The sequence below is a fragment of the Oryctolagus cuniculus genome, chromosome 1 (genome assembly GCF_964237555.1).
Source record: "Oryctolagus cuniculus chromosome 1, mOryCun1.1, whole genome shotgun sequence".
Classification (NCBI taxonomy): Eukaryota; Metazoa; Chordata; class Mammalia; order Lagomorpha; family Leporidae; genus Oryctolagus; species Oryctolagus cuniculus.
In genome coordinates, this window is record NC_091432.1 from 166,146,454 (window position 1) to 166,172,450 (window position 25,997).

The 25,997-nt window shown below is 42.0% G+C and overlaps 1 protein-coding gene across 12 annotated transcripts in view; it reads right to left on the minus strand.

The window, feature by feature from the left end:
• Positions 1–25,997, minus strand: part of GLIS3 (GLIS family zinc finger 3) — a 797,279-nt gene that overhangs the window by 24,267 nt on the left and 747,015 nt on the right. For all 12 annotated transcript variants that reach the window (XR_011379800.1, XM_070051548.1, XM_070051509.1 and 9 more), the window contains one exon: positions 5,529–5,704. Coding sequence is in view for 11 of the 12 variants with exons in the window: in XM_070051548.1 (XP_069907649.1) it covers positions 5,529–5,704 (176 nt within the window). In the remaining variant the exon portion in view is untranslated. The remainder of the gene's footprint in view (positions 1–5,528; positions 5,705–25,997) is intronic.

The window sequence follows — 25,997 nt, forward strand, 5'->3', positions numbered from 1 at the left end:
TTCCTTCTTTACCTTCCTCTCTCTGATTCTGGGACAAGATGTGGAGAAAGCTAGCATTCATATCGCGACCAGCAGAAACATTTCTTGTTCAAGACAGCAAAGCAGAAAGATGGGAGGAGACCTGGCCACTGGCAGCTCTGTGGGCTGTTACTCCACTCAGCACTGTTTCTTTAGACTTGTACTATGCAAGAAGAGTGAACATTGATGTTGCTGCTATAACGCAGTAAATAAATCCTGAAAAGTCTTGTGCTCTGCATAAATCTATATAAAAAGTAACAGGGTCTCTGGGAAACTAGGACTGGGACAGAGAGCTCAAAATCTATGAAACCTATTTTGTTACAGCATTAACAAAATATTCAAGAGGGATTTTGGACAGCCAGGCCAACCAGTTGAATGCGGTTATCCGCTCCTGGGTAGTTACTAAAAATGCACACAAAAAATTTTGATGGGAAATATTAGTTTACAGGTACCAGCAGATGACAACAGAGTGCAGCACCCAGGAGGGAGTGGGATCTGCCATTAGCTGAAGGCCATGAAAGGTTGGGTGTGCACCTCTCTGGGGAGGGAGCCTTAGGGGTTATACTCCCTTGAAATGGTATTAAAGTAGGGTAGAAAGGGCTGGTGCCTATGTAGCAGCTAGGGTGGGGATTTCTTCATTTTCTTCCTTTTTTGTGATTCCAGCTCTTTACCTAGGAAAGGCTGTTCGTGAACGAGCACCATTCCATATTACTCCAAAATCATCCCCCTATTTGCCAATTGCATCTGAGTGAAATGGACTCTCTGTTCAAGTTGTTGATGCCTGGTTATTCCATATATGCAGCCCGCCATCCTGCTCATAGTTGACAGCTTAATAATTCTACCTCTCTTATTCCATTCTCCATGTAGCAGTCTTTCCTAAAATGCTACGCTGACTTGTTCATTCATTGTATTACACTGACCAGGGCATAAAATCCTTTGTGAACCAATCTTACTAGTTCTCCAGCATCCTTTGCTTTGTGCCACATGTTAACCTATGCATCCTCCCACACACAATCTCCCTTCGGTTCTTCTCCCTGTGTATACCACACTGTCGTTTGTAGCCTTTGTTTCTGCTCTGCCTGGTTTCTCCCATTTGAGCTTCCCAATGAACCATTTATCTTTAATACCTTCCTGTGACATCTTCCTGTGGATAAACTGGGTGCCTTTTTTATCTTCTACTACTACTGGTACTATAGTGCATGGATTGAATGACATTCAGATTTGCCTGACCAGTCAAAACTTCCTGAACTCAATTTGGCTTCTCCTTTATGGGTCTGGAACCAAGAAAATTGTGAACATGCTGGTTTAGCAATGCCAAGAACACTCTAACTACCTTGAGTGAACAGGGTATTTTAAGAGAAATTACCCATTAATACCATAACAAAACCTGGAAGAAGCTCCTGGCTCCTGGCTTCAGATTGGCACAGCTTCGGCCGTTGCGGCCATCTGGGGAGTGAACTAGCAGATGGAAGACTCTCTCTCCCTGTTTCTTTCTCTCTGTAACTCGGTCTTTCAAATAAACAAAACAACTCTTAAAAAAAAAAAAAGACCAAAGTCCTTCTGAGATCTATTTTTTCATTTCAGTGTGCCTTTGACTTAGAAATAAGCTGATTAAGAATATAGCTCAGGGCGGGCGCTGCGGCTCACTAGGCTAATCCTCCGCCTTGCGGCGCCGGCACACCAGGTTCTAGTCCCGGTTGGGGCGCTGGATTCTGTCCTGGTTGCCCCTCTTCCAGGCCAGCTCTCTGCTATGGCCCGGGTGTGCAGTGGAGGATGGCCCAGGTGCTTGGGCCCTGCACTCCATCGGAGACCAGGAGAAGCACCTGGCTCCTGCCTTTGGATTGGTGTGGTGCGCCAGCCGCGGCAGCCATTGGAGGGTGAACCAACGGCAAAGGAAGACCTTTCTCTCTGTCTCTCTCTCTCTCACTGTCCACTCTGCCTGTCAAAAAATAAAAATAAAAAAAAAAGAATAAAAAAAAAAGAATATAGCTCGGCCGGCGCCGCAGCTCACTTGGCTAATCCTCTGCCTGTGGCACCGGCACCCAGGGTTCTAGTCCTGGTTGGGGCGCCAGATTCTGTCCCGGTTGCTCCTCTTCCAGTCTGGCTCTCTGCTGTGGCCCGGGAAGGCAGTGGAGGATGGCCCAAGTGCTTGGGCCCTGCACCGGCATGGGAGACCAGGAGGAAGCACCTGGCTCCTGGCTTCAGATCGGTGCAGTGCACCAGCTGTAGCGCGCTGGCCATGGTGGCCATTTGGGGGGTGAACCAACGGCAAAGGAAGACCTTTCTGTCTCTTTCTCTTTCACTAACTCTGCCTGTCAAAAAAAAAAAAAAAAAAAAGAATATAGCTTGGGAATATGAACCTCTTGCTGAACTGGCTGTGGCTATTCTAGCAAAGTAGATATGTTTAGACACTTCATATTCTTATAGGTCTCAGATCCCATCTCTAGAAATACAGTAAGGACATTTCTCCCTGACCTCTGCCTACTGCAAGGAGTACAACGGATACTGGGGCAACGATGCTCATTAAAGCCATAGACTTCTTGAAAGAGGGAATACTCACTCACTGTAGCTATCATGTTAGAAACCCTGACACTGCTTGGGGCTTTAAAAATTGAATTTTATTAGGGGATGACGTTCCCTGTCACCAGGATGCTGCATAACTCCACGCAGCAAACTCATCCAACAAAATCTGAAAAGGTACAATCAACAAACGCAATGCATTAAGAAAGTTTCCTTTCACTCCCAAAGCTCCAACATTCACTTAAAAAATAGTAGATGAATTTTGTCCTTAAGAGTAGTTAATGAGAAACCCTTGTGACCAGAAAGCTCCAGGATAATACTTCCAGAAAAATGCTTAAAGGAGGCAGTAAGGCTGTATTTGGGTCCCTACCCTTTAATTCCTAGCAGATGTCCAGAGGCTGATACATGGGCATTCCCTCTGCAAAGTCATCTCAGCAGCTTCTTGCCCATGTTCCTGGAGAAAAGTCACAATTTCCCAATTTGCCCAACCATATCCTGAACTTATTTTTAGGGCTGATGCAAGCAGTTTCTCAATGGTCATGGGAAGCATTAACAATTAAAAAGGAAAAGTTAAAAAATAAACCCAACAACTCCAAGTTGACACATATTCAGTTTTTATCTCAAAAAAAGGAAATGTGGAAAAAAAGAGTACTGTGCCGCCAGGCAGGGCACAATGGACGGGGAGATTCCATTTTCTGTGTCCCCTCATTTCATTGTTCACTTGTTGAATGAGAGAGTGTCAATCACTAGTTCAGTAATATTTATTAAATGTCTACTTTGCACCAGGTATTATGCTCGCCCTAGGGCTATAACCACTACCCTAATTCACAAAGGAAAAGGAAGGGAGTAGAAGGTACAGCGTCAGTAGTTCAGCTCCTACTCTGTGCCAGGTGCTTTTCTTGTCAAATTCTCCTAACAAGGGATGACAGAAGGTAGATGAGACTTTCCCCACTTAATGAACCTGAACTGAGACTAAGTAATTTGTGTAGAGTCGCACAATTCAGACAAGCCTGATATTACCATTCAGATGGGCCTAATTCCAAAACCCCTCTAAAAAAATGTCCTTAGAAAGCAGAAAAAAGAAGGAATCACCCATTATCCTACAACTCCAACACAAAGCCTGTTCATACTTTGGAGAATTTCTGTCCAATTCTTTTTTTCTACACATAGGTTAATTTTTAAATTTTTGGAAATGCGCTTCCTAGTTGAAATCAAAGCACGTTATACTTCACTTCGTTGGAACTATGACACCATTGACTGTGAAACGCTCCATTATTCTACATAGCTCCAGAAAGAAAAATCACTGCCAATTATACAATGCCACTGACTGTGAGTTATGTCCAGATTTCAGCAGTGTTAAAATGTGAAAGTAAAAAAAAAAATTATGTCTTACAATCAGTGACCTACTCTGCATTCCATGTCAATCTTCCTGAGTGGCAGGGTGCAGGTGGCCTCACAGCACAGGGACTTGGGTCTCTCACACATTAGGCAAGCCCTCCACTGATCTGGGAGCTCCCCTCAGTGGGAAAAGGACTGTCTTTTCTACATACTTGTTGCTTTTCTTTTTTGCAACTGGGCAATCAAGAAATATTTCTTGGTTGAATAAACATGTAACTGAAGCTTGGGAAAAAACTTACAGACAAAACAAGGTAAAAATTACCAAAGGCCTGAATAATGGAGGAGATCTATATTTTTTGGGGAAGAAACGGTTTTGTGTGGTTACAGGCGGGAAGTAGGGAGAGGAGGAGATGGATGGAACTTCAATCCACAGCCAGTAGCTTTTCAAAGTCTTTTCCTTCTTAAACCTGGTCAGTGTCCTTCTGTTACCTCCTATTGGCTGCTCCGGCCCCTACTTGGATGTTCTCCAAGCTTAACGCCTCAGCACAGCTTGGTTTGTCCATCTTCAATAATTTCTCATACTTCTTCACATTCAGTTTAAATACTGATTTAGAATTGTTAGGGGACACCATCTATTAAATCCAACTAATAACTCCTATGGAGTAAATTTTTGGTAAGAGGCAGACAGAAGACACTCATGTTTTTCAGAAGAAGTTGAAACACCTGGTTTAAATGGACAGTGTCTCGTTTGCTTATAGCAGAAGGCCTGGCTGCTCCAGAAAGTAAAAGATGATGCGAGTTTGCAGATCTGTCAGTTCATCTTTCTATGGAAGTTCACCAAGCTTTGTGTCTGAATTGGCAAAACAGGTTTAAATAAAGAAAGGAAATTAATTCAGACTTAGCTCCCTATGATATTTCTTCTTAAATACAAGATGTCTCCATTTTGAAACTACTGAGATATCTCATTGCCCCACCTCCTTAAATTCCTTATGCACTCCCTGAGTATTTCTACTACATGTGCAGACTTGTATTAGGTTCTCCAAGATAAATGACAATGGAGCAGGAAGCTGATTTCAGAAATAAGATTACAATTACCAGTGAGAAGGCATTTCGCTCACAGGTAAGTACACACAAGGTAAAGTGAGGATGCCGGTGCTGTGCAATCAGTTTAGAGCCTGGAGACATCACCTCAGTGGGGGGGATCAGGAGAGGCTCCAGGGAGGAGGTGTCCCTTCATCTGCGCCTTGAAAGACACACAAGGATCCGGCATGTGGGAATGGGAGCAAGAACTAGGAGGGAGAAGGCACGCATGGGCCCAAGGACTCCCATGGCATCCTCTTCCATGGGCTGTTTATTGTTTAGAAATGAGATGCTGTTGCTAGGGCCTGTCTGTGAGGTGTAAGAGCACTGGGTGTGAAGGGGTCATTGCCTTGTGCTGACCAGTTTGGGTGTCATAAGTCATCCCATCCCAGGGTCCACGCCAGGAAACTATTATTGGATTTCATGCATATTAAGTGTGAAATTTTAGAGGAGAATCAAAAGCCCAAGTCTGATACGTAACAGAACATCTGAAATCCACAAGTGGTAACTAAGACACTTGACTGAAAGCAACAGCACAACAGGACTCCAGGGGCTGCCAGCTCCCTGCTTACCATGGACGTGGATGCCATTGGGCTGAAAGGAAGAGTTGGTTTCTGGCTGATAGGACTTCAGGTGCGCACCTGATGTCTGCTGGGTGAGGGGAGGCTGTGCTCTCTGCAGTATTGACGAAGGAGCCGGGACTCTCCGGGGGCTGATGTGGTGAGGAGATGGAGCAGAAGGTGCGAACCTGAGAAAACAGCCACACAGAAGGCAACATGAGGCACCAAGGGCAACTCTGAAGCCAAATCCTAACTTCCCATTCTGGCTGCACAGGGGTGTGACACAAGCTGCTTAAAAACAAAGCAAAACAGAGCAGAACAACAACAACAACAACAACAAAACAAAAAAACACAAAACCAAAAAACCCTTCAGGACTTTTCTCTCCCACTTCTGATCGCTGGATTCCCAACTCAGATACTGAGGGAATAAAAGCGACCCACAAAGGGAAAACTAGGCACAGTTTGGGTTTGTTAGGCTTCTTAAACTACATTTCAAACTTTCTGGGTTTGGTACAATTCAAAGCACATTTTTACCAGGCCATTTTTTTTCCTGCTAATTTTTAAATCCGTGTGCATTTTAGGGGGAAATTTGATCCGTATGTTGCTGAATCATTTACACTTAGCTCATAAACATTTTGTTTTGTAAGACATATCTGAGGTCCAAGAAGTGTTACAAGTCTCTATTACGAGCCTCTCAAATCCCATTCTCTCTAAACAATACATTTTATTCTGCCAAGAATAAATGAACCTAAACTTCAAAGGTCAAGGGTGGTTTTAAACCCAGATCTCAAGAGATCTGCATGGGTTCTGTACTTGGCAAAGAATATTTTTGAGGGTGAAGTAAGAACCAAACATAGAACATCTTTTGTAGTCACGTGTGCCAATCGCATGGAGACGTGGTAGTTTCTTGGGGGAGGGGGGAACACACTGCTGTTTAAAGAAGGTGACATCATCAAGTAACCTGGGATACAAACTAAATGACTATACACTGATCTGCTGATTAGAAGGGAGAATTGGTAGGAACCAATTCAGTAGGTTTAAAATGATGGTTTTTACATTTTGACATTGAAGGGAACACATATTTGGAAGAACAATATAAAAGTTGAGCCAAGTCCACTGAGTACCAAATTAATACCCAATTTGCCAGATAGGTAAGGGACTGGCACAGGTGTGGCAGAGAAAGGAACAGGGGATTGATTTAGCAAAATAATTCCAAAGACACTAGATTAACAGTGGATTGTTTAGTCTCCCCTCCCTGAACCCCACACCAAAGATCTATTAAAGTGAAAACTTCCAGTCTGCTGTTTCTTACATTGCATAGAAAATAGGATTTGCTTTGCACTAACATGTATAGGCTACCATCTGTTTACACCACTTGTTTCACAGGAACAAAGAACTTCACTTGGCTGGGCTTTTGTGTAGAGCCATAGATGATAAAAAGGGAAGATGCACCAGTCAAGTTTATAAGGAAATGTGAAACATTCTGAACCAGAATAGCTAATAAGAATATGTCCATTCGTGTTGCTGCAGTGAGAAAGCTTGGGATAAAAAACTCATGTTCTTCTTACCTGTCCCTTCCACCAACAGTGTGGTGAGTTATGTAATAAGGTGGTTTGGAACCAAGAGGGGGTCAGGGAACACTTAACAACCAAGCCGGGTGAGGAAGCCTGGTTAATTGGTCATTTACATTTTTACTCTGCTGGAAGAGAACAGTAAACGAGTGCCCCATGCTAGGTAAATAGACATATTCCAAGGATTTCTCTCTTCAACAGAATTATCCTGAAAAGACGTGTTGAATGGCCGGCCTTTCGAGAAACACAGCAAGGGAACTGTGGTTCTGGCCTGAGAATGTGTAGTGAAGTGTGTACACCAGGGTGACTCACATGGAGGTGACTGTTGGGGGAATACATCGCCAACGTGTCTCACAAGTCACTCTGAGATTGTGAGAGGAGATGAGGAAACACAGACTTTGGAAATAGAGAGGGGCCGGCACTGTGGTGCAGCAGGTAAGGCCACCGCCTGCAGTGCCAGCATCCCATATGGATGCCACTTCGAGTCCCAGCTGCTCCACTTCTAATCCAGCTCCCTGATATGGCCTGGGAAAGCAGTAGAAGATGGCCCAAGTCCTCGGGTCCCTGCACCCGCATGGGAGACCCAAAACAAGCTCCTTGCTCCTGGCTTTGGATCAGCACAGCTCTGGTCATTGCAGCCAATTGAGGAGTAAAAAATCAGATGGAGACACCTCTCTCTCTCTCTCTGCTTCTCCTTATCTGTGTAACTCTGACTTTCAAATAAATAAATAAATCTTAAAAAAAAGGACTACAGAAAGTCCAGAGTACAATCCAACCTCTGAATTCCCTGGTTCTTACATGTCCCCATGGAGGGAGAATTTAAACTGCAAGGCAACCTTTGTCATTACTCAACAGTCATCACTGTTGTCTCAATTTTGTTTTATAGGCAAAGGAGCAAGATCCTTGGATTGGCTCACTAATTCTATTTCCTCATTTGGGAATAACAGATCCAAGAGGCTCTACATGGTTTTCAGAGCTTTTCTTCTGGTACCTCTTTCTGCTATGTATGGTTGGGCAAGACAGCAGTATTTGGGAAGTATGAGCCTTATAGAATCTTCTGATGGAAGAGAATTATTTTGGTTCACAATCCCTCACTCCCAAGCAAGTAAATGTGATTCATGAACATGGGTGTGATTAACAGCAAACAGAGAAGGTAGATGCAGAAGGGGAAAGAAGCAAAGATTTTTATCAATATAAAACCTCATATGTTTATAATTTGGAGTGCCATAGTCAACAGGTAAATTATGATTAATAGCTTTTTTTTTTTTTTTTGACAGGCAGAGCTAGACAGTGAGAGAGAGAGAGACAGAGAGAAAGGTCTTCCTTTCCATTGGTTCACTCCCCTAATGGCCGCCACGGCCAGCGTACTGTGCCAATCCAAAGCCAGGAGCCAGGTGCTTCCTCCTGGTCTCCCATGCTGGTGCAGGGCCCAAGCACTTGGGCCATCCTCCACTGCCTTCCCGGGCCACAGCAGAGAGCTGGACTGGAAGAGGAGCAACCAGGACAGAATCCGGTGCCCCAACCAGGACTAGAACCCTGGGTGCCGGCGCCGCAGGCAGAGGATTAGCCACGTGAGCCATGGCGCCGGCTATGATTAATAGCTTTAAAAAGGGAGCACACTCAGCCAACCAAAAGGATAATTCATTTGAGCATTTCAGGAGTCATCTATAATTCTGATTCCATATCCATTAGCCTCTGTATACACACACACACACACACACACACACTATTCTATATAATTATATGCTAATTACAAATCATTCTTATCTATTCATTCATGGAATTTCCCATCCCTGGTCATGCTTTCTTGGTTATCAAGTTTCACTCATTATCATGATAACACTGAGTACAGAAAAAAATTAGACACAAATACCCAGATTTTAGCACTGGTATCTTGGAGACCCAGGAGAATAAAATATTATGCCTTCAACAGACTGTACATTTTGCTCTAATTCATACTATATTTTTCTCCATGTATTCAAAAATGAATTATATGGTATAAAGTTAATATAATTTTGAAACATAGTATTTTACTCCATATGAAGTAAATGATTAAACATAAATGATTTTACATGAAATAAATGTGTTCTTAAAGCAGACTTTGATTTGGAAAAGGAATTAGAACAAAAAACTTTTACACTTACAGGAAAGTGAAAAGTGACAAGAAGAGATCATGATTAGCAAGACAAATATAGAAACAAGGAAATAAATAAGAATTCATCACTAGAAAGGCTACTGTAAGGAGTGTGTAAATAGGATTGATTTTGAAGTACAGGCAGGAGAATTAATTTTGCAACTGCCTAGAAACATTATGTTTCATTTCATTCATTCATTCATTCATTTCTCACCTCTGTTAATTCAAATTTAATTTTCACAAAGTTGGTTACTTGTGAACAGACTCATAGAAGAGTAGATCTAGTGAATTAAAATTGGAGGAGAGACGTGAAGGTGAAAGAGTTTGCTGTTAGAGGCCATAAGGGAACTTCCAAAAACACTGACAACTCACAGCAAGGAAGATGCCAGAAAAGTGATTTAAAAAGCCCAAAGAACTCACGACACAGCTAACAACAAACAGAAAACATGCATGCTAAAAGAGAAGCTCAGCAGGCAATAGAAACCTTTCTTGGGACTGTTGTGGGTAGAGTCAGGGTCTCAGAATGACATTTTCTAAGTATTCTTACCTACATACCTACACATACACACATCGAAACAAATACGCTGTGAATATTCTGCCCAAAGTCAGGTGAGATTTCTACAAAATTAAAAGTGAATTAACAGTTTTTATGGCAAAATACAAAAAATTTCAGTTCAAAGACAGAGTGTAATTGTTTACAATTTATCTCCTATAGCATCTCTCCCCAATAACATCAGACCAATGTGACGTCACTCTAACTCAATCTGAGCTGCCATGTGTCTATGAGAGACCATCTGAGATCCTTTTAAGGTCTAACCCTGTCCCCCAGCTTCGGATCTCAAATTGGCATTTCAGAGATTTCATTCCACATAGCTTACTAGTCTCCACTTAAGCCTTTTATACTTCTTTGAAATAGATGATTGCTATGTAAACAGGCACATCACAGACTAGGACAAAAAGAAAAATCAATGCTTACCAGAAACACATCACACAAAAGCAAACCAGAGAACTGAGTCAACCATTTCCATGAATTTAGGGGAAGAGTTTATATAACCTAGCATGTGTAATGGCTGGCCAAGAAAACAAAAAAGGGGGTGGAGGGACAGGTTTTCAAGACTCATGAACGACTCTCTCTAGGGGAGAGAATTTAAAAGTTTCTGCAAATATTTAATTATCCATACCTTAACAAATGGCTGACGGGGGTGGTATTTACTTGGTCCTGGTGGTCACCCAGGGAGGCATCATCCTCCCCTGCTTTCCCTGCCCTGAAACCTCTGCTGTCATCCAGCTCCAACTCTGCTGTGAGGTGGACTACAATCAAACTGGTCATCTTTCCTCTTGGGCACTACTTGGCTGGCACCGTGGCTCACTTGGTTAATCCTCCGCCTGTGGCACGGGCATCCCATATGGGCGCCGGTTCTAGTCCCGGCTGTTCCTCTTCCAGTCCAGCTCTCTGCTGTGGCCTGGGAGGGCAGTGGAGGATGGCCCAAGTGCTTGGGCCTGCTTGGCCCACCTGCATGGGAGACCAGGAAGAAGCACCTGGCTCCTGGCTTTGGATCATCGTGGTGCAGCACTGGCCGTAGCAGCCATTTGGGGAGTGAACCAACGGAAGGAAGATCTTTCTCTCTGTCTCTCTCTCTCACTGTCCATAACTCTACCTGTCAAATAATAATAATAAAACACTACTCAACTGTAGACTGTTTCACAGAACAGTAGGTGTCAAGTGAGACATGGACACTGTTGGTTCATGTGCAGGACAAGTGTTAATGGTAGGAGAAGCAGATGGACAAAGTAGGAGAGAGAGGGTCCAGAAGTTGGACCTACTTGGTTTTGGATCCTGGCTCTGTCTCTGACTAGCTGGGTAATCTTGAATAAATTCCCTAGCCTCGGCCAGCCCTGATTTCAAGTATAAAATAAAGACCACCTCAGTTCCCACTGGGGATTGAAAAGTATAGATCACATTTATTTATTTGCTCAAGAGACACTTACTGAGTACAGACCAAGGATCTGACAATGTTCTAAGCCCCAGGGATGGTGCAACAAGGGACACATATCTGTTCTGTCATGAAACTTACATTTTAGTGAGGAGTGGCAGGTGATGAAAAAACTTAAGTAGGCAAATTATGTTTTGGGCTAGAGGAAATGAGTGCTATGGAGAAAAAAAAAGAATAGGAGGTAAGGGGTATGGCAAGTCAGGGATATTAAAGTACTTAAAACAATGGATGTCTGATGCCTTTCACGTGGTCAGTACATGTGTATGGAATGACTAATCAAATGTTCATTAAAGGCATCTCTGACATTAACATGCACCCCAGGTGTTTGGGATCTATAAAAGATTGTGGTTCCAGTGCTGTATAGAACATCCATAGAACTTTTAATTTAAGAAAATAAAAATAAAAACCTTCAAGTCTTTGTTCCTTGACATTCAGATGTGAAAACTAAGATTAAAAGAAGGCATTTACACATCTGGTTAATCTTCCGGTTCTACAAATCATTTTTTCTTAAAAATACTTATGTATGTATTTACTGAAAAGGCAGAGTGACCGAGAGAAAGAAAGAGATCGATCGATCGATCTTTACTCTGCTGGTTCACTCTCCAATGGCTCCAACAACCAGGGCCAGGCCAGGATGAAGCCACGGGCCTGCAACTCTCTTAGTCTCCCACGTGGGTAGCAGGGGCTCAAGTACTTGGGCCATTGTCTGCTGCCTTTCCAGGTGCATTAGCAGGTAGATGGATCAGAAATGGACCAGTATTGATGTAGGATGCCTGTGCTGTCACTGATGGCTTAACTTGCTGTGCCCCAATGCTGCCTCTAGGAATAGTCAGTCTTGGGCTTGTGTAAGTGGTTTTATCAACTGATTTAGTGGGTTTATCAACTGAGTCTCCAAGTTGACAAATTCATGCAATCATGGAAAACCGAGGCTAAGAATAAAAAAGAGGTCCAGAGAGGGGAAATGACCTGCCCCAAATCACCAAGCCAGCTCTCCACACACCACAGATACCACTTGAACTCAATACAGTGAGCAAGACCTGTCTGGTGCAGAGGCAGAGCAAGCCAGAGGATAGTGGCCAGGCAGGAAGAGCAGAGGAGTCCGGAGGGCTTCTGAGATGGCAACCCTCACTGTGGGCTGGAGTAAGGTATCTCAGCACTCTTCCACCTTGAAAAACGTCTGGCAATGCAAGTGCTGCCAGTTTGCTTTGGTGAGCTTGTTCAGTCCTATCCTGGGGTTCTTCATGCATGGCTGGGCATAAACTTTGAGCCTTTCTAACCGGATAACTCCTTTCAGGGTGGGGCTTCTTCTACTGTCTAAAAGTCCAAGTATTTCTATACCAACTTATATGTTTATTTCTTTAAACAAATGACCACTGTGTGTGTTACAAGTCAAATGGGAGTCGTGTTTTTTCCTCTTCTTCATTTGTGCTGTACGTGTAAGTAGTCCCAGCTAGCACTGTGGGACTGTGTGTTTTAGCATTGCTCTGCAGGTTAACACTTTGAAAATGTATGTGTTTACATGGCCAGTTAAATTAAATGTGGGCTGGTGTGTATTTTGCATAGTTTCCCCACCTCCCCCTTCCACAGGCTATAGTTATAGACCTCCCAAAGAAGGAAGAATGCATTAGAACAGCTTGTTTCATTGTATTCACACAAAAAATATTATTGATTTGCTGCCAGGGAGTAGAAATAATGGATACAAACTGGTCTGCAATGGATTTGGGGAGGTATTTTTTATTTCCCCAAAGAATTGCAGGGTATCATCTGTGGTGATTTTAAAATTCATCTGTGAAAACTAATCAATGAAAAATGGCTTTAGCAGTTGGCCGACCACAGAGATGGGGGGGAAAGGAATCCTTTTCAAAACCTAAGAAGAAAAGCACAGTTTTAAGGATTTCACATCTGATTTAACATCTAAAAACACCCCCCAATGATAATGCCCCACTTTGTATAGCCAGACAGCGCTCCATTTTAGTAGACTTTAGTGGTCTTTATAACGATTTATGAATCACTTCATGAATTCCTGGCTGACTCATCTGGGTGACTATAGTATCTACTTATACTTCCCTTCTGTCTCACAAAAGAGACACTTGGACTGAGTTCAATCCAGATTTGTCCCCAAATGAATCACAGCACGTTACTGGGGGAACTGCAAATTGAATTCAGCTTCTGAGACAATCAAGACCAGCTTTCAGTAATGAAGAAACGGCCGCTGGGAAGTGTGGGTAATTGCAACACTGTCCATCTGGGCAGGACCAAAGCTGGCCAAGAGCTATGTGTCTGAGGACTCTGTCCCCAAACAGTCAAAGGGCCAAATCTGTCCCCCTGGAAGCTGTTTCTGTCTCCTTCTGGGAGGCTGGGTCAATATTAACTGCAAGTAATTCAGCGGGTTGGAAAGACCAAGACTCAACAATGATTGCCAGAGGTTGTGTGGCGCACACAAAATCAAGGTTGTGATGGTGGCTGTTAGGGCAATGATCACCATGGCTTCCTGAAGGAGACTGAGATCTGTCTTATACTGGGTGTTTGTGGGAAGACAGAGGACAGGGTGTTCTGCAGCAGAGTTTCTCCACTTGGACATGGGCAGCGCCAGCTGTATGTCAGGAAAACAAAGCAATCCATGCCCAAAGCCCCTGTGTATCTGTTTCTGGTAAATGCTGAGATAGCGCCCAGGATATTGCAATATTTCCCCTGTGGACATGAAAACGGAGAGAAGAAGAACATCTAGGGGATGTCAGACAAATAAATTATACAGGATGAGGAGCTGGAGTCTTCTGGAATATCTTGACTGCAGACTTGGCTACGACTCAGTTGTTTCTCTATTTCAGAATCAGATATGATGAGAAGAGAAAAGAAAAGTCTGATTCTGCCAAATTCCCTTTTTAAAAAAGCACTAGCCAGGAGGAAATTTATCCAGAGTGGTCCTGGACATTTGATATAAAAAAAAATCTGCTATGAGAAAAAAAATCAAACAACTGCAGTGATACCATCCCTTAGGCTGCTTTGAGTAGGTCAAATCGAGGGGATTAACTCACAGTCCTGCGGCAAAGGGAAGAATCTTTCTCTTGTTCAGCATGGTGTCAGACATAGTGTTCAATCTGTTTTGCAAAAGAATCCATCAGATAAAGCAAAAACATTCAGAACAGAGTATAATAAAAATTCAAGATAAGAAATGAGAAAAGACAAGCACTATCTTTGTCTAAACATGTAAAAGGCCTAGGTATATAAAACATAAGATTATTCCATGGTTTCAAACTGCAAACACAATTCTCTAGAAGACACTGGAAGAACTTGGAGAACAAACTTCCAATATGATACTTCTGCCTAGGCTGGTCAGGTGCCTTTGGAATCTGTTGCCGCATGAGACTTTAAAGTCAATACAATCCACAAATGTGAAAGGAAACTACCTTGGTCTGGTCTGGTCAGAAACAATACGTGTTGTTCACATGTGCATTTTTCTCATATATAGGATGTCAGGTCACTATTCTAACAGCCACAAAGGAATCCAACATTTGACAACATTTCAATGAGAGGAAACACTGTATAGTTTAAAAATCCACAATTAGAGAAGGACTCTTGGCTCCTTCAGATGGAAAGAGAATAAATCATCAGCTGTTTCCTACCATTTTGTATCTCCAGCACGTCATGCAGTACCAATGCAATGATCAGTAGTTAACAAATGTGGGCCATTGCAGTTGAAGAATGGCTCTGGTCAACAAACCCCTGGCTCTTTGTGCTTCTCTCCCAACACAGAATCAATTCTTGCACCCAGGTGGAAAAAGACATTTCTTCAGTTAGTGTAAATAGTCAATAACCTTTTGTCCAGAGCTACAGTTTCTGTGGGGACAATATCTATTCAAGAGGATGACCCAAACCTGTACCCAGAGAAACATGGCTGCAACAAAGACATATTTTTCTCCTTGCAACTCAACAGAAAAGCATCCAAAGGCAATTTCACAGAAAAAAGAAGCAAAAAGACTCATTCAAAGAACTTTGTCTCTTGGTGTCTGTTCACCTTACTGGGCTCCTCATCAGTAATTAACAGTTCTTCACCTAAACAAGACAGTCTCTGAGCCTTCAAGTCTCCTGTCCTGACTTGGGAGGCAGAGAGACCATGATTTTTCTAGAGTACATTAAGACATTAACTAGAGCCTTTGCCGTGCACAGCCTGTCTGTGGGAGCTCTGGCTCCAAACGACCTGCTGTTTCAGAGAAAACATAAAAAGGACCCATGGACACATTTGAATAATACCATGGCTTAGTTGGAACTCCATTGTTGCTTCACGCTAATGCACTAAAGTAGAGGTTTTAAGAAAAGCAATTCTATTTTATCCCAAAGCCTTCTTTGTTACTGTCATGACTCACTTTCATGACTGAAAATCCAAGGGGACTAAAAAAACATCAACTTGGGCTTACCAGGAGGGGGATTTGTTTGCAATGTGGGAACAGCATAACAGCATAAAGATGGCTGATTTGGCATTCAGAGGCCAAATTACTTCTTTGGCACTTGAAAAAAAAAAAAAAGCGTTCCTTTTACAGACACCCTAAAACTTGGATATTGATGCATGATTGCTAATTATCTAAAGTGAAAAACCTGGAAAATAACTCCAGTGGAACCACAAATCAGGCTTTTTGCTGGATGGAGTGCCACGTGCGTTCCCATCCATGTTTCCTGCTTTCTCATGAAGGGACCATGAGAATAGGGAAGTGGAGGAACAGAAACTATGTGCTGAGGGATACTGTCCTGAAACTAAGAAAAGAACCATGGTAGTAGTACTCCCTTCCCTTTATACTCACTCCTTTCACAGAATTCCTGGGGAGCGGGCAGCAAGGACTGGGAACAAGTCTCGGGAGGCTTCCGCTGTAGGGTACTGTAAGAAAGTCCATCAACAGACTGTGATTTCAGAGAACTAGAAGTCATGAAGAAGAAGTGGAGCTAATAAATATAGTAAAACCAGAAAAGCGAAATCCTAGAGTGGTCAGGGAGGCCTCACGGAAGAGGTAACAAATGAGCAGATCCCAGAGATGACAGTACAAGTCACACAAGGTTCTCACGGAAGTGCCTCTCAGGCTTCAGGAACAGCAAGGGCAAAGGCAGGATGAGTTGGGGGTCTTCCAGAAGAGTAAGGGGGCCAGTGTGGATGGAGCAGACTAAACAAGAGGAACAATGGTAGGTGAATTTGGCTGAGGCCCTCAAGGACGATAAACACCACAAAAAGCAGTTTGGATTTAATTCTAAGTATGATGGAGGGAGGGTTGTAATTAGGAAACAGATGACTTGGTTTACATTTTAAAGCTCAGTTCTTGTTGTGTGGAGCAAAGGCATTGGGTGTGCTTTAGGGTAAGGGTGGAAGATTATGGATAGCCATTACTGGATGTGAACACACCGGTTAGGAGGAGATGCAAGGAGATGGTGGCTAGAACTAGAGTGACATAGTATTGATTAGGTTTGCAATGTATTTGGAAGGCTAAGCTACATATTCAGCAGATGTGGCAGCATTTGGGGAAAGGAAGGAATCAAACTTGATTCCTATGCCTTTCAGATTTTTAAGAAATCTTGAAGATAGCCTTGCACATTTAACTCTCGATTTCCTTCTATTATCACGAAACGTATTAGACTATGACAATTATATTAATTAAAGTTTTGCAGACCACATGGACATTTAATTTGGAAATAGATTACAGAAGACTGAGGAAGCCAATTTAACAGTGCTTCGTTATTATGATTTTTTTAATCCAGTGGAGCCATTTATAATCACTGCATCAGTCAGAAGAAAGTAATCAATGCCATAAATTTCCTTGTATGTGTATGTATGATTCTTAAGAGGAAACTGGGAGGGGGGCATATTGAAAAACTTATTAATATGGTGACCATCTTTGTGAGAAGAAGCTTGATTCCCAAGGCCAATGACCCTACTGATACATTCCATAGAGGATGAAACAAGGTTGTGGTCACAGATCATCAATATTTGAGAAGTCTGAAGACTGGTGGGCCATTCTGCTCTGAAATGAACATGGAGAAGTACCAAGAACTTTCTACAGATTTAAGAAAAATGAAGTAGAAAAATGCTGCCAACATTTTTAAAAAATTGATACATTTTAAGACATTCATATTTAAAATATTATTTCAAAGTAAAATCAATAAAAATTTTCAATGAGCTATTATTTTTAGATTCTTTTTTGATTCGAGCAAGCCTCAAAAATCTGGTTTGTATTTCATACTTATGGCACATCTCAAGTTACACTAGACACATTTCAAATGCTCAGCAGTCACATGTGGCTCTGGCTACCACATTGAATAATGGTCACACATTTCCCAGTCATTTGAGAAGGCTTGTTTGTTACCAACTTATAAATAAGTTGTTACACTTATTTTCAACTGGATTTTTATGGATAAAAAGAGAATATGGGGAAGACATTTGGCATAGCAGTAAAGACTTTGATTGGGTTGCTTGCATCTCATATCAGAGCGAATGGGTTCCCGGCTCCACTTGATTCTGTTCTGCTAATGCACATCTTGAGAGGCAACAGGTGATGGCTCAAGTACTTGGGACACTGCCATCTACATGGGAGACCTGGATTAAGTTTCTGGCTCTCAGTTTTGGCCTGTCCCAGTCCCAGCTATTGAGGGCATCTGGGGAGTGAGTCAGTGGATGGGAGTTCTCTTTCTGTCACTCTCTCTGCCTCTTTTAAAAATTTTTTTTATTAATAAAGGAAACGGATTTATTATTTCACATCTATGCATTTAACAAATATAATTTTAAGAAGCTGCATGTCAAGGGCTAGAATAAGGGGATTTTCTGCCTCTGTGTGGATCACAGCATTGACATCAGGAACAACTTTTACCATATTCAGCAAAATTCTCAAGCTGTGTGTGTGTGTGTGTGAGTGTGTGCATTGGGGAAGAGAGATTTTTGTATCCTACATCTATTAATCCAGAATGTCAACTGAAGCCACATTTCTAGAATGAAATGGATCCTTTCACAAGATGCTTACTGGGGACATCAGTTTGACTTCTTAACAGAAAGTGTTGTGACCTCCAACCACCACCAGCAATAAAAGAACAATGCTTGTGCTCACCTAACGCAGTAAGCAGACGTGGATGTGAACATGCGGGCTGATAACAATGGCTCTTGAGGCTCACATCCTTGTTTTCACTATGACTGTTCTCAATTATTGCAATGATCAAGACTGATCAATTTTATTTACTGCTTGTGTTTATATGATGACCTCTAAGTTAATACAGAGGTAATAAAGTATCTATGACACTTGTCCAGTTCCCCCCAGCATGGAGCTCACAGGAAAAAGTGCACCTATATGGTGACATAGCCATGTGAATAATCCTAGCCACCTCCACAATTTTTCTGATGTAACAGACACAAGGGAGGCCAACGTACTGCTGCTATTTCCAAAAGTGTATTACTTAGCATAGAGGTAACTCTTTTTGACATTTAATGACTCATCACAGCTCTGGTAAACCATGACTATACAAAAACAAGCTTGGCATTGTTAAGGAACAAAACTGTACTTTCAATTTATACTGAACAGGAAAATAACATAAGTCTCACTGCGCTGCCTCACCAGTCTGGGAAGGACAAAGGATAGCCTTTAGTTGCTGAAGACCAGATGAACCATTTTTCTATTTCTTCTTCTGTGAGGGTCAGAATGAATGGGTAACTCTTTGTGGGTGAACAACAGACATGAAAGGCATTTGGGTTACAGACATTTTGGCCAAATATAACTTCTTGCCCTGAAGACAAAGCTCAAACTTTTAATGAGGAGTATAAAGTTACTCTCTCATTTATCCATTAAACTCCCTCTTCACCTGCTCTCATTCCTTTTAGCTTTTGGATGCAACCTTTCTTTTACATAACTTTCTTTTTTAAAAAAGATTTAATTATTTATTTGCAAGTCAGAGTTACACAGAGAGAGGAGAGGCAGAGAGAGAGAGCAGTCTTCCATCCGATGGTTCACTCCCCGATTAGTTGCAACGGCCAGAGCTGTGCCGATCCGATGCCAGGAGCCAGGAGCTTCTTCTGGGTCTCCCATGCAGGTGCAGGGGCCCAAGGGCTTGGGCCATCTTCTACTGCTTTTCCAGGCTATAGCAGAGAGCTGGATTGGAAGTGGAGCAGCTGGGTCTCGAACTGGCACCCATATGGAATGCCGGAGCTTCAGGCCAGGGCGTTAACCTGCTGCACCAGAGCACCAGCCCCTACGTAACTTTCTTCACTACAGACCTTCTGCTTTCAGAAGTTTCTTCCTGAATTTCTGTCCTTTCCCTTTCTTAATTGTGGGCTAAGTATTCTTTCTGTCTGCCTCTGCAGCCCCTGGTATCACCCTTCACACTACTATCAACTATGATTCCCTTTTGACTTGGTTGTTTCCTATTAGACAGGAGGCTCTGGGCAGGGCTCCTGTTCATCTTGTTTGCTAACTACATCCTCAAAGCCCAGCCTATTGCCTGATACATAAATACCAGCCAAGTGAACGACTCAACAGACAAATAACACCTAATGATGGAACTGATTTTTGTAAGGGCTAATACTTACATGATACTTATGGTTATTGCATACATATTAGGAGATTAAAAAAATGGGGAAGATTATGTGTGTGTGTATGTGTCCATGAAAAAGCTGAGTGGGTGAATATATCAATGGCCCTGACTGCTCAAAGCATCCTGGTGGTGGGAAGAGCTATAAAGCAGTAGGACTATTTCTGAGTTGTTCAGAATCTATACATGAAAATAAGAGAGAATGGTAAGTATCAGGATTGTAGCATTCAAGACCACAAGAAAATGGTGTAGGCAACATTAGCAATGGGTGGTGGTGAGGGATGCCTAGTAGCACATCTGAGTGTACATGCATGAATTTATGTATCAGAACAATTAGGTATTGAACCAAAGTGTGCAGATTACATAAGGTGGTGGGATCATTGTGGACCAGGGCAACTGCCCTCCCTTCCAACAAATCAGAAGAACTGTTTCTTTCTAGACACCTCCGACCTGCATGGTGGGAGTTGACAATGACCTTTCATTGGTCTTTGCCCCTTATCAAACTTTCCTCAACACTTACCACGGTGTAATTCACTGCAAGAGCACTCTGAGAGTTATAAGGAAACTCCAATTAGTGAGATGACATAAATCAGGTATAGGAATCAAGGAATTCAACAGGGAGATGTGTCTGAGCATTGAGAAGGCTTCCCAAGACTGTGTAACATGAGTCAAAGACAGGAAAAGAAGTCCTTAAGTAGAAGCAAAGCCTGAATTAAGATGAAGAAACACACAAAGTCAGAAGTCAGTGAGCAGCTGACTTCAGTAGAACGGAAGCCCATGACTGAATTCCATGCCACTAAATCGAAAATGGTTGCTACCTGTAGCCCTTAGCATCCAGGCTAGCAATGTTCCCAATGATGAACTAGAAAATGATGCCTACAAAAGTCAGTGCTGTTGACAGGCATGGAGAGACCACATGGATGTCAAAGAGCCTAGAATTCTAGCAATATTACAGCTGAAAAAATACTGAAGTGTTAAGAATAGGAAGGTTTCCCAACATTGGTAAGGACATTAGAAGCTGGCATTCCTTACGTGGTAAAGGTACTCCAACTCATTTCTCAAAAACAATTATTCCCAATATATTTTGCCACTGATTCATATACTAGATTGTATACTGCCCCAAAGACCACATTTTTTTGAGGAGGGCAGGGACTTTTTTTCATTTTAAGATTTAATAGTTTCTAAGATTTTGCCATTCTTGCTTCATGTGTAGATATGATATGCACACACATATATACTATTTTCACTTCCTTTTCTTCTTCTCAGGTGTTCGCTGGCTCAGAAATGAGACTCATGAAAAGCCCGTTTTAAGTTGCTCCACTGTGGTCAATGTACAGGTCTTCTAAACGCAGTCACTGGACTGCAGAGCCCACCCTGTTTGTGTACGGAAGGAAGAGCAGCAGCTGGCATTCTCTTGCACAGATGAATGCCACAAATCTAGCTGACTTTTCTTGGGGTTGCAATATTTCTGTTTCAAAATGGGACTCTCATCAATATGTTTGTTTTTTCTGGTCTCACAGACATACTATGAAACCCAACGGATTAACATTTCCAGAGACACTGAGTTCCTCTCACGGGAAGAAGCCACTGTCATAAACATAAAGTACCCTTGGCTCATCCAGCTTCGTACAGTAAAAGGCCATTTCCCATAAGAAGTTTAAATCAACATTAGGTGATGCGATGCGGTGCTGGTTAAATCGCTGAAATGATGTGTCATTCAGATAGTATTTCAAAATAAAAATGGGACCTCATCAAACTGAGAGAATTTGCTTTTATTCTGTTTTATGATGGGAAGGATCAAAGACCCAGCACTAGCTGGGTAGATGTGGTGGACCTTTCCTGACTTCTGACAGTGACTCAGCCCATTTTATTAACAAGTCAAAGCCAAGCAAATGATGAATCAATGCCCACAGAGCAGGAAAAGATGCCAGTTTCCCACTAAAAATCGCAAAGTGTGATAAACCTATTTCCGTTAAGAAAACTGCTGAAGTTTTTACTGGGGGATTTCCCAGGCAAACAGAGGCAGAGATATATAAACCCAAAGCGGAAGGTAAGCACATTTCCTTTCCGTGTTTTTATGGCGGACACGAATGCAAACACAGTGAATAACTCGGCACTGTTTCATGTCATCCCCTCTCCAGATCTGATGGGAAGTGATAACCCCACATCACACTTGCCCACTCCGAGAGGCTGGCCCGGGGACAGGGCACACATCCTGTGGGAAGAACACAGCAGCGAGGCGAAACCACAAGAGTGCAAAAGTCTTCTTCATTCACTCTTCCACAGAAAGTATCGTCTCCTTCCCCTTCCTTCTCCATTTCCCCTTCCATGATTATTTACATTTTCAGTGATCCTTTAACGACATCCTCTATGATCCTTTAACAACATCCTCTGGCTTTCAAACCCAAATCTCTGTGTTAGCATCCATGGCTACTGAATGCTCCCTCCATGCCATAGAACATGCTAGGCCCTTTACCTGTTTTGCCTCATTTAATTCAAAAACCTCGGGATGCACAAACCAAGTGTGAAAACAGCAAAGGAATACTGCACCAGATCACCTATGCAGTACTCAGCCAGAGGTGTTTACAGTGAATCTGATAAATCCAAACAACGGAACACTGTGCAAGATAAATGTCCCAAGATCTTCAAAAACCGTCAGTATACTATAAGGCAATAAAATAAAAAACTAAGACAAAAATTAGGCAACCTTGTTATACTCAAGAAAACTAAAAAGCCATGACAGTTAAATGCATTGAGTGATCCTTGTTAGTTTCTAAAGTATAAAAAGGAAAGAAAACACCACCACTCCAGCTCTAATGGATATTATTCACAAAATTAGGGAAATCTTAATACTGACTGATAATAGCATTATATCAATGTTAAAAGTCTTAAGTGTGATTATTACATTGGGTTTGTGTAGGAGACTGTTCTTTGGTGAATTCCACTTTAGTAATTAGGGGTAAAGTTCAATGATATCTGCAAGTATTTTTCAAATGGCTCAGAAATAACAGGCAAGCCAACTCATAAAGAACCTCCCAAACCAGGGATGAATAGAATGGAAGAGAAGAAGAAAAAGTGGCTAGGGTGGATATGAGTGCAGGGTGTACAGGTGTTTGCTGTACTATTCTTGACATTTCTAAGAGGGTATTTTAAAAAAATAAAAACCGTTAAATAAAATAAAATGCGAAACAAACTCCCAAGCAGCAAGAGCAGCTAAGGAACAAATCTACAGCCAAACAATTAGCCATTGCCAGAGCTGGGATTCAGTCAGGTGTTTGGGTTGTGATGATTGCTGTTTCTGACTTGAACAATGGCTAAAATCTTTTGCTACACATATTCTTTTAAAGGCTCTGTATAAGAAGGAGAGACCATGACTGCATTTCTCTTATGCTTTGATAACTGTTGTCATAACCTAGTGATAAGGAGATGCAGGGCAGAAGGGAAGGTTCCCACACATTGTGTCTGAGTCTCACTACCTGTAGAATGTGATTCTCAACCAGGCAGAATGAAACAAGACGATGAAACACCCATGGCTAATACCACTTAAAACCCAACTGGAAACTGCTTTAAAAAAGCTAAAAGGAATTACTCATCATCCCAGTTTATAGGAATATATCAAATAACTGGCAAAACAGTTTTTCTATCTCCAGTGTTTATGAACTTAATGGGTGGTTACATTCATACTGCTTTACTGATGGGGCCTGTGGTAGGAGGCTAATGGTTGTTTACACTTCACCAGGGACCTGAAACTGTTACAGTAAGTCTGATCTGGTGATTCCTGGTTCAAACTGCCTATCAGACATTGTCACGTGGATCTTTTACAACCTTCTAAAACTCAAACTCCTAAAGCCAATTTATTGTTTCATCTTCTGTCACACCATACTACCATGATCTTCCTGTATTTTCCATTTCTGTCAGCTGTGCAGTTTTCCATCCAGTTGTGAAACTCAGGAAGGAATTCTGACCTCTTCTCCTTACTCCTATTAATAACAAGTGACTCTGCCTCCTAAAGTTTTTGAGTGCATTCTCCATCCTTACTGCTTTGTCTTGCTTCAAGTCTCCATATTTCTCATAAAGATCCCTCTGTGTCTTTCCATCTCTCACTTCAGCCTGAATTATTCTAGTATCTTGTTCTCTGAGTTCCCTCTTGACAGTATCCATCTGATTATGTCTCTCTCCTAACAGCTCACAATAGTGCTTTATTTCCAGTTGGATGAGGGGAAAATTCCTTGGACACAAAATACAAGGATATATACGTGCTAACCCCCTACCATCTGGACTCCATCAGCCACATGCTTTGTGTGTGTATCTTCTTTCTCTCTCACATGTTTGGGCTGTGTGGGATGCTGTTCCCATGTATCCACCTGAAAAAGGCTTTATTCTTTCAATGCCTAGGTCATCAGGTCTGTCTTTTCCGTCCCACCTGAGGCAGAGTTAGGGACATCCTCTTTAAGCTGCTGTGGTATCCGTATTTTATCATGTTTCCAAACTGTCTTTTATGCTTTCTTTACACATCTATCCTCATTACTAATACCTATAAAGACAGGAGCAAATTTTAATAATCTTTCTATCATCTATACCCACTACATCATCTGAAGCATAGCAGGTACTCAATTGAGGCTCTTTTAAAAAAATTAATATGAGGAGAACAGATTTCATGCATTTCAAAGGTACAGTTCGAGGCCAGCACCACGGCTCACTAGGCTAATCCTCCGCCTTGCGGCGCTGGCACACAAGGTTCTAGTCCCAGTCGGGGCGCCGGATTCTGTCCGGTTGCCCCTCTTCCAGGCCAGCTCTCTGCTGTGGCCAGGGAGTGCAGTGGAGGATGGCCCAGGTTCTTGGGCCCTGCACCCCATGGGAGACCAGGAGAAGTACCTGGCTCCTGCCATCGGATCAGCGTGGTGCGCCAGCCGCAGCACGCCGGCCACAGTGCGCCGGCCACGGCGGCCATTGGAGGGTGACCCAACGGCAAAGGAAGACCTTTCTCTCTGTCTCTCTCTCTCACTGTCCACTCTGCCTGTCCAAAAAAAAAAAAAAAAAAGGTACAGTTCGATGAAGATAAACCATACTTCCCTTCCTACTATTCTCTTTCCCTCAATCCTTCTCCTTTTAAAAATTTTTACAAAGACAAAATTTCAATGCACTCCATAATCATAGGTTTAATTCATTACTAACTATAATACTTAACAAGTAAAAAGTAGGAAGACCACAGTAACACAGGAGTATAAACAAGGGCTAAAGACAATAATCATATCACAAGATATCTATTTCATTCCTACACTTTTTTTTATTCTATATTAACTTCCAAACTTCAGAGAAAATATATGATACTTGTCTTTTGGGGACTGGATTATTTTATTAACCATGATGGTTTTCAGTTGCATACATTTTGTTGGAAAAGACAAGATTTCATTCTTGTTTATGGCTGAGTAGTATTCTATAGAGTATATATACCACATTTTCTTTATCTAGTCATCAGTTAATGCACATCTGGGTTGATTCCATATCTTAGCTAGTGTGAAAAATCCATGCATCCACAAGAAACTAATCTTCTCAGGAGAAGGAACAGTCTCTTCAACAAATGATGCTGGGAAAACTGAATCTACATGGGCAGAAGCATGAAAGACCCCTACCTTATACCTTAAACAAAAATCAACACCAAATGGATCAAGGCTCTAAATATATGACTCAATACTATAAAATTACTAGAGTAAAACATTGGGGAAACCCTGCAAGATTTTGGCACAGGGAAAGACTTCTTGGAAAAGATACTAGAAGCACAGGCAATAAAATAAAAAATAGACAAATGGGATTACATCAAGCAAAGAAGCTTCTGCATGGCAAAGGGAACACTCAACAAAGTTAAGAGACAAGTGACAGAATGGGAGAAAATATCTGCAAACTATGCAACTGATAAAGGATTAATATCCAGGATCCATGAAGAGCTCAAGAAACTCAACAACAAAATAAACAATTTAGTTAAGAAATGGGCAAAGGACTTCAGCAGGCATTTTTTAAAAGAGGAAATTCAAATGTCCAACAGATACATGAAAAAATGCTCACTATCACTAGCCATAAAGGAAATGCAAATAAAAACCACAATAAGGTTGTACCTCACTCCAGTTACAATGGCAAGCATCCAAAAATCAATTGAAGTTCATTAAACAAAAGACTGAATAAATAGGGAAGTAGGTATAAACCATAAGATATCAGACTTAAAATACAAACTAAA